General features: G+C 36.2%; 1 protein-coding gene across 2 annotated transcripts; it reads left to right on the forward strand.

Annotated features, from left to right (window-relative positions):
• The first annotated feature begins 662 nt into the window (after positions 1–662).
• zc2hc1a (zinc finger, C2HC-type containing 1A) lies at positions 663–8,790 on the forward strand. Of its 2 annotated transcripts, XM_077736387.1 has the most exons (10): positions 663–793; positions 1,714–1,787; positions 1,908–2,024; positions 3,587–3,610; positions 3,902–4,043; positions 4,853–4,992; positions 5,875–5,977; positions 6,257–6,332; positions 6,414–6,524; positions 7,280–8,790. In XM_077736387.1, exons 1-10 carry the CDS (start codon positions 778–780, stop codon positions 7,413–7,415), a joined length of 939 nt encoding a protein of 312 aa, XP_077592513.1. In that variant the 5' UTR covers positions 663–777; the 3' UTR covers positions 7,416–8,790. The 2 variants fall into 2 exon arrangements, with proteins under 2 accessions (XP_077592513.1, XP_077592514.1); XM_077736388.1 differs by lacking the exon at positions 3,587–3,610.
• The last annotated feature ends 1,478 nt before the right edge of the window (positions 8,791–10,268 follow it).

Below are 10,268 nucleotides of genomic sequence, written 5' to 3' on the forward strand. Positions count from 1 at the left end.
CAATAGGGTCAAGATAGTTCACCATTTTCATTCCGACGATGGTCTTTTAATATGCTTGGCATTTTGTTGAGTGGTGAAAGCAAACTAGTAATAATTTAGTTTTGTTTCCTTTAGAAGATAGTATTTAAAGTTATATTTTTGCCACGGAGATGTTTGGGTTGGGTCAAATGTCATATTTAAAATTACAACATCAAGGAGTAAAAAAGCTCATTTGTTCAATATTTTTCACTATGAATAGGATTTTTGATTGAACGCATTGATGCGTTGGCAGTGTTGCAAGAATTTTGGACAGAGGAGGCTTCTAAATAAAATGATATCTTGATAATAAATTCAAATCAATCAGGGGTTAACAATTTTGGATTAAAGATATATGGCAGCCATAGGGCGGTAGATGCGTGACGCACACTGTAAACACACCAGATCAAACGTATTTTATTATTAGCCATTTTGTGTCAGTGCCATTCAATAAATGCACTAACATTTGTCAACTGACTGTGTAAATAGAAATAGACATGGATTGGGAATTTAACGACATACAAATGTTCAAAAATTGGTTGTTATTTCGCAAAGTAACAGTATTTCTAGGCAGAAATCATATTCTGCCCAAGAAATTTACTGATTTAAGACGGCCCTCTGTTACTTATGCTGCCGACTTCCGACCTTTTACATCTAGCACTCTCTATGTGATATCTTCGTTTTACATCACCCGTCGAGTACCACACTCTTGGCTTTGGGACATCAGAAAAGCATCTGACAACAACTAACCAAACGTTAAGGATGGCCGAATTCGGTGGTAAGCGAAATGACGACGCCTGGTCTGTCCTATATGTTAAAATCCAGTATGCAAGTTTGGGTTTATACTTCAATTGCTTTTTGTCAGGGACATCTTTTTGTTTGTGTCTCGCCCCTGTCCAAGCTAGGTGACGTTTTGCGTGTATAACGTTAGCTGCGGGGTTTGTATTGGTGAGCGCCCCTAGTTTCCACTCTTAGCAACTATAATTCTATACATCAGCAAATGATCAAGGCTCAGCGCAGCCAACAATATTATAAATAAATGATATTAATATGTCATCAAAATACCATTTTTGCACTAGTGTTTAGATGGGGCTATAATCATCTGATCTCAACTCATTTTCTGAACCGCTTTATCCTCATTAGGGTCGCGGGGTGTGCTAGGGCCTATCCCAGCTGACTTTGGGCCAGAGGCGGGGGACACCCTGTATTGGTGGCCAGCCAGTCGCAGGGCACAAGGAGGAAAACAACCATTCATGCTCACACTCATGCCTAGGGGCAATTTAGAGTGTTCAATCAGCCTGCCATGCATGTCTTTGGAATGTGGGAGGAAACCGGAGTACCCAGAGAAAACCCAGGCAGGCCGACCTGGATTTGAACCCAGGTGCCCTACTGTGAGGCTGACGGGCTAACCACTCAGCCGTCGGGCCACCCTATGTACAGTATATTCATACTACATATTATTATAGTATATTCGAGCTAAAAAGTGCCTGTCAGAACAAACCTAAGGGTGGATCGGACCCCCTAGTGGGCCACAGCCATATGTTTGACACCACTGTATAGGAAATAGATAGAGGAATAGAACTTGTGAAGCTTTGTTGGTTTTGGTGATTGTGTATTACAGTGTTGCTTTTGACTCAGCAAAAGAAATGTCTTTTTTTTAATGATATTTGACTCTTATCCACTTTTATTCATTCACAGATGATGAGGCAAGCCCTCTTGAAGAACGGTCACAGTGTGCCACCTGTAAAAGAACGTTCTTCCCGAAAGTCTTGGTAAAGTCACCATTGCTGCAAAAAGATCTAAATGCGAAATAATAATAATAGTAATGGGTATTTTGTTGAGGAAGTTGCGGTGTTTTGGTGTTTTGTGTGCTTATAGTCTTGTTTCTCCAGGAGAAGCATTCCAAAATCTGCCAGAAGTCAACTTCTAAACGGAGGAAGGTTTTTGATTCCAGCAGGCAGAGAGCAGCAGGCACCGAAATCCCAACTCTCAAACCTCTAAAACCAGTGGTAAGATCAAACTTGGCGGTATTAGTCTACATTACACTTTTAAAATTCGATTCCTACAGTATTCTCTCCAAATAACCTTTAACAAGAAACTGCAGTGTTCACCACCCTGGAGGGAGTCATTTTTTAATGACTCTTTCTTCTATGGTGTAACACATGCGTCATTATTCTACAAATTACATGTGACTATATTTGGCATTTTTATCAATATGATTTGCTTTCTTTATAAATTTAAACCAATGTTTGTTATTACAAATCTGACAAATCAAGTCGTTAAGAATGTTTTTTATCCAAAACAATCACCTACTGTATAAAGTGAGTGATTAAAAACATATTGTGAGAGTTATAATTTGCCAGAACCAACGAAAGTCACGTTGCTGGTGATGTTTTTTTAAATGTCGTTCCCATGGTGATGGTTACACCTGAGATAATGATATAAATCAGCGGTCTGGAACCTTTTTGACCGAGAGCTATAAACCATTTTTATTCATTTGTTCATTTTCCATCTCGATTATCCTTACAATGGTTGGGGGTGCTGGAGCCTATGCCAGCCAACCAAAGGCACAAAGAGACAGACGATCATGCTCACACTTATGCACAGGGGCAATTTTGATTGTTCAACCAGCCTATTGTGCATGTTTTTGGAATGTGGGAGGAAAACGGAGTACCTGGAAACTCCATACAGGTGTGTCCGAACCTGGGATTGAACCCTCAATTTCAGGACCACGAGGTTGACGCGCTAACCCAAGGCTGTCAGACTCGGGTTGGTTTGCGGGCCGCATTAACGTCAACTCTGTTTCATGTGGGCCAGACCATTTTAGATATAATATTTGTAATTTTTTTTTATAACAGGATTAAAAACTCTGAATATTCAGTTTTTTATTGATCAAAACAATGTTTTTTTTTAGCTTTTACAAAAATGATTTTTGAAATAAAAATACAGAAGAAATTGATTAAAAAATGCAATTATTGATTTCAAAGGGGGTAAATCAGTAAATTTAATATAGATCTATAGTCTTCATTTTAATTAGATCCTAAAACAGAAAGTCAGCACTCATCATTTACTTTGCCGGGCCACACAAAATGATGGGGCGGGCCAGATTTGGCCCCTGGGCCGCCACTTTGACACCTGTGCTTTAAAGTACAATACGTCTGAACCCATGATTGGATTGGTTTGGATAACTTTATTCATCCCTATTATTATAGTCCAATATACTGCCAAATTTAGACATAAACATATTCTTTTTCTTCAGTATGTAAAATGTACTGAATGTCTGCTTCTTGAAATCAGCAAGATAATATGAGGTGAATATAAACCACAAAATAGTATGGATTTACTAAACTAAAACTTTTAATCATAAATTAGCATAATTCTGATCTCCACCAAAGAAAAATATGTTGGCAAAATATTTACACTTTATTGTTCAGTTTCCTAAAAATATCTGAACTTGTTACAATATTGTTTTGGTGAAAAAAATAACATCACTTGATGTAACTCCGCGTCAAATGTATATTTAACATGAAATTCCTTGCTACACTGCATCAAATACACTTTATATTTTCAGTTACAAAGTTCATCTTCTAAGAAAGTAAGTTGATTTCCTTTTAGTTGTTTTGTTTAAAATTACAATAACACCCCAAGCTGTACTTCTTCACCATTTTTAAGACCTCCGTTCTTTCGTAGCTCCTTTAAGCTTGCTTAATTCTCCCGCTGCATGAATCGAAAATTCTTACTGTGCCACAAACACGCCTTTCCTTGTTTATGATCTGCTCCCATGCAAACAAATGGAATTTTGATGGTTGGGTAATCATTAATAGAGATTGTGAGACTTGAAAGCTGTTGTCTGTGGTCACCGTCTCTTTTGTGTTGCCTCCTCCAGGCAGAGCCACCAAAAAAGCCGTCCAATTGGCGCAAGAAACATGAGGACTTACTCACGGCCATCAAGGCATCTAAAGTCAGCATGAAGGCCTTAAAGGAAGGTGCCCCTTTGCCCCCACCGCCCCCTCCTTCATATGACCCTGGTAAGTACTTTCTTACACATTGGAAACGCTTGTGACATACAGTGGTACCTCCGAGATACGAGCTTTCTGAGCTCGTATATGTTGATTTTCTCTTAACTCAAATGAACGTTTCCGATAAAAATGAATTAAAAACAAATTAATTTGTTCCAACCCTCTGAAAAAAACACCCAAAACAGGATATTGGATTGGAAAAACATTTTTATTTGTTTAAATTTGCCATCTATTTTCAAAGTAACAAATAACTTCCTTTCTTCCAAAGACTAACCATAATTGCCAAGCTGCACAGTGACTTTCATAACGAGATGGAGAGCCTTCTTTTAATAAGGATAAAAGATAAACAGTTAGCGGGAGATAGCGTGACCGAGTCGATAATATAGCAGAATTTACATGAATTTGAAAGCAAAGCAAGCATCTGAAAAAGGGGACCTTAAACACCACCATTTAAGTTAAATTTATGTTTATGTGTTATGTTACGAACGCGTTGCCGTCCAAGAATTGTCTTTTTTTCTTTCTCTCTCTCTTCCCTGCGCGCACTGTACTGAATAATGTCTTATTTTAGTATGAAACATCGTAACCACTATACAAGTTTTTAAATATAATTGCTAGAGGGGCGGCACGTAACCGACAGTTCTAAGATCGAAGGTATGGCTGGATAAGCGGTGCGGAAAATGAATAAATATTTACCAAAAAGATCATAATTGGCCATAAGTATCGCAACCAAATAGCAACTTGGCTAAAATTCTACTAAAATGTACTTTGGATTGCCATGACACGGTAAAAATGCAGCTTTTATCTCAATCTCTTTTAAGACCTAGTCCAGTGCCCTTATTGTCAGAGGAGGTTCAACGAATCTGCAGCTCAAGGACACATCAAGTTTTGCCGGGATCAGGCTGCCAGAATGGGTAACAGGAACAAGTTGGCTGATGTGAAGAAACCTACTCGCACACAGGTATGGTTTAACAAGTGAGAGTGAAGTTTATTTTTTGAATGCAACCAAAGAACAGGAGATATAGAGGTTTCATGATCATCAGCCGTCAACTTACATTTGGTCACGACAGTCCGGTCGCATGTTGATCTGTGTTATAGATATTGTACTGTGTAGTAAAGTTTTACATGCTTTATCACCTGCTTTTTCAGCGGTCAGGAACCTATGGCTCACGAGCCATATGTATCTTTTGATGGGTACATATGGCTCTTCGCTAGCCTGTAAGATAAAACGTGGAGTGCGCTGGACTGCCATAAATCATGCTTCATGACTTTTGTGGTCATAAAGTAGAAAAGACGTTACTAGCAAAAGTTGTAAGTTGACGACTGTCTTTAGACTGATTGTAAAATGCAATTTAAAGATCTAGGAAACTCAAAGAAATATATATATATATATATATATATATATATATATATATATATATATATATATATATATATATATATATATATATATATATATATATATATATATATATATATATATATATATATATATATATATATATATATATATATATATATATATATATATATATATATATATATATATATATATATATATATATATATATATATATATATATATATATATATATATATATATATATATATATATATATATATATATATATATATATATATATATATATATATATATATATATATATATATATATATATATATATATATATATATATATATATATATATATATATATATAAAATAAAAATACATACCACTCATCTTCAAACATGCGTATCTCCAGTATTTACAAATATTGCATCAAAAGGACGGGTGTGTACCTTTTAACTGAAATATGTCCTTATACAAACTGGTTCTTCAGTACAAGCCACCCACTCCAATCAAAAAGGGCAACTCTGCAGTGTCAACGATCCCTTCACCCTCATCCCGCCTACCTCAGAAATCAAGCCTTGCCCCGACAACTGGTAAAATATGCAATATGATTCTTCCCTCACTGTTTGAGTTAGTTATACCCTCACTGGCTTCTTTATTAGGTACACCTTGCTAATATTGGGTTGGGCCTCCCTTTGCCTTCACTTTTCTACCTACCTAAATAGATTGGATTGCTGTCACATGATTGATTCAAAACTTGTGTTAATGAGCATTTGAACGGGTCTGCCTTATAATGTTGCATTTCAGTGGAGCTAGGTAATTAGCTAGTGTAGCATAAGATGGGACAGAATTAAACATTCTTCCTATTCTAGGAGTGCCTTCTGCTAAGGTTTCCCCTTCATCGTCTGTGAGAGCTAATCCATCTGGGATTATTAGCCCTGCTTCTGGGTGAGTAAACTGATGGAAGAATTCAAATATGGAATCATCCTTACTTTATTCTTCTTACATTTCTCTACTACGATACACCAGTGTGGGAAATAGGAGCCGAGTAGCGAGTTCTGGATACAATCCTTTGAGAAACACTATACCCGGAAGAGTTCCGCTTAACAAGAAGAAACAAGAAGATGATTGCATAACGAGGTGAGCCAACTCCACAGAAGCAAATGGTGCACTATACTTTGCTCTTGTGTTATTGTGCCGTATTACATGTGTTAATATCTGTTACATATGTTTCAAAGAGAAGCAAACATTTCAGCCTAAAAGATGAATTGGAAATGTGACACTCAAGTCATTTTTCAACTTCTCGTGCCTGTGTGATCAGTACATTTGTGTATTAAAAATGCATTCATTTTCTGAACCACATATCCTCACAAAGGGCGTGGGAGTGCTGGAGCCTATCCCAACTGAGTGACAGACACTAAGATGTTGAAACCTGCCAGTTTTTGACAATAATGCAAAATATTAAGATTTTTTTTTGTGTCCATACCAGATGTAAACTCGGCTTGTAAATATATTTATTACTTGAAGTACAATTTTCAAATATGGTGTTCAATAACGATAGCCTGGCAGATTAGTGGATTGGCGGCTTGGTCTCACAGTCCTGGGTTCGAATCCAGGTCGGTCCACCGGTATGGAATTTGCATGTTCTCCCTGGGCCTGTGTGGGTTTCCTGCAGGTACTCCGGTTTCCTCCCACATTCCAAAAACATGCATGATAGGCTAATTGGACACAATTCCCGCTAGCTATTCTCAAAGTCAGTTGGGATGGGTTCCAGCATCCTCCGCGACCCTTGTGAGGATAAGCGGTTCAAAAAAATGAATGAATGACAAAATGCTCAATAACCCTAAATAGGTAGATTTAGATTGTTTCTAATCTAGCTTTGTTTACATCTCCAGGAATGACATTGATGGCAATAATGATGTGGGCAACGGGGAAATAAAAAGCAAGTTTTGCCACTCATGCGGGACCAGATATCCCATAGAATCTGCAAAGTTCTGCTGCGAGTGTGGTATCCGAAGGTTGTGTGTGTGACATATACATGTATTAGATGACATGTATATGTCGATCATAGTATTTAAGGTATGGGAAAATGTATTCATGTTATCACTTGTCCATTCCATACATTTTCATCCATAATTCAAAGTGATAATGTAAAACCAAACTCAACAGCTAACACATTTGTCAAATTGACTTAACAAGAGTACTGCAGTTGTGGTTATGGACTATCATTGGGGTCTTTGTGTCAGATCTCAATTTTTCCTTTTGTGCGCTATTCAATTACTTATATCTATTGGCTTTGACGTCATAGTGCATTAATATACAGTGCCATGAAAAAGTATTTGCCGCTTTTGTTTTGGTTTTTTTTTGCATATGTATTGCAAACAGGTTTATATCAAACCAATTTTAGTTTGCACAGACAACCCAAGGAAATAAAAAAAATGCAAAAATATAAATAAATCTATACATATCTTGCCTGTATGTGAAAAAGCAACTGCCCCCTTCACGCTGACAAGTTATGCCAGACACAGCACTAGTAACTAAAATCAAGCATTTTAGAAAATTGGTGATGAATACCGTATTTACTCGCATAAAAGCCATACCCGCATATAAGCCTCAACCTTAAAATTTCAATTTTTCGCGGATAAGCCGCCCCTGACAATTTTGACCTTCATATTAATGGTTTTAATAGGGAGTACAAATGTGTTACTTTGAAGGGAAATTCTTAAGGGAAATCATTCACTTTTTTTAAAAAAAAATACGGCTTATATGGGAGAAAATATGGTAATTAAAAGTATTTCTTTTTCACGGCACTGCATGTTTATGCTAAGAGGGGTATCCACTCCAGAAATGCACACAAAATTAACTAGTATCTAAAGAACAGAACTGTGAGACTGGTTAGCACATACTCTTATTTATCAATATCTACTGAGTGGTTGCAATGGAAAAATATGTCATTAGAATGAGTACAGCAAAAAGATGACGACAAGAATAGCCTAATGATACATCGATTCTTGCAAAAATAATGTCTGCTGTGAACTTCCTGAAGCTGAATCCTCAGTCATGCATAGTGGTAAACAGTCATAATTCCTTCTCTCGTTACACACAGGAGTTTTTTCCTCGCAATAGGGGCAATATGATTGATACATGAGGAATTGCAATACATATTTTTGTGTTTTTTTCTTATTACTTTTAATTTATAGACTGATATCAAGTCTGTTTTTTTCCTTTAATGCTGTTAAATTCCCCAAAATGTAGCATTCTCTGTGTCCAATACTTTGCTTTTCTAACTTATTTATTTCTCCCCTTTTTACTGATTAGTTGTGAGTCTGATCATTTTGTATTGAATGTCCTATTTTTCCATCTGTACCGAAACATTTTGCACTGTTTTTTTATGTTTTTTTTTTTTTTTTTTGGGGGGGGGGGGGTGACTTGTCCCCCATAGGTTGCGTTAGGGCGACACAGAAATAAGAATACAGGAACTTTTAAACAATCCAATAAAACCAAGAGTGATGGATTCATAGTAAATGAAACCTTTTAAATGTTCCATTTAAGAAACGATTGAATTTTCAGTTGTTCAAAATTATATTCTGAAACTGTCTTCCTGTATAAATGTATTCTTAAAATCTGCTGTTAACATTCCTCATTGATGCCTGCAACATCTCAACTGGCCTAGTGTCAATTTCGTCCCAAATTTTCCCTGGTTACTAAAATGGCAGAATGTTTACTTGCACAAGGTTACTGTTTTTTGTTTTATTTTATTTTGTATTTTTTTGGGGGGGGGGGGGGTCACCCTGTATTAACCTAACGACTATAAAGTGTTTCAAATGAAGTACATAATTATCGGTAACATGGTTTGTTGGCTTTATGTGCAAAAGTACACTACAAAGATGGATATACTGCACTGAAAATTATGTTTTGAGTGGAATCCTACCAATTTCAAATGAAACAAAACTATGAAAGGTTGTCAATCAATATTGAACTATTATTGGTCACCCTGTGTATTAAACGGCACCTTCTAACATTGCTTGATATGTACCTTTTGATGCATTTGAACTGCTTTGTAAACCCAAATTCTTGCTTTAGGTTTGACACAACGTGCATATTTCCTGCCTCAGCTGCTTGTTTTACTGTTACACTCCAGTCAAAGGCACGTGGACCACAGAATGGCATTGACCTAAAATGATGTAACAGTCATTTTTACTGCATAGGTAACTGATAAGGACCATTTCCATTCTTCATGCGCTGATGATGAAATTGCCATTAATGTGGGGGCACATACTGATTACAAAAGGCTCATTTTTGTGCAGCTTATTTTATGTGTGGCCTGCAAAATAAACCTTTATGCAATCATCAGTTTGAAATTGTCTGTTGAAGAAAGCAGAAAAAAAGAAAAGGTGTTTGTTATAAATATATATTTTAAGACAAATAGTGCTTATAGTACTTTTGTGAGCAAACCAAAAATCATTCCCAACATTGTACAAGACAGTATGCGGTAAATGAACAATTGGACATAACTGAAGCGATCAGGAAGACATCAAATGAGAACTCCTTGCCGATGTTGACCACTGAACAGACTCGGGCCTCTTTTAAAACGCAGCCATTCGTGGAAAATTAGCTTTTAAAAACTTCAGTCATACACATTATTGGGAATATGGGTTTCCTACTAAATTGCCATGCCACTATTATTGGGAAATTATTATCTTTTTATCTCTGTCTGTAATGCATCATGAGAAGCAGAGCAATTATTTTCTTCTATTAAATAGTTTATTAAATTATATATAAATTTATATATATAATTTAATTTAATGTATATATATAATTACATTATAAAAAAAACACCAAATTTCACACAGTTGCAGTCAATTTTATCACATTTTTGTTTGA

This window comes from Stigmatopora nigra, chromosome 16 (genome assembly GCF_051989575.1).
Source record: "Stigmatopora nigra isolate UIUO_SnigA chromosome 16, RoL_Snig_1.1, whole genome shotgun sequence".
Taxonomy (NCBI): domain Eukaryota; kingdom Metazoa; phylum Chordata; class Actinopteri; order Syngnathiformes; family Syngnathidae; genus Stigmatopora; species Stigmatopora nigra.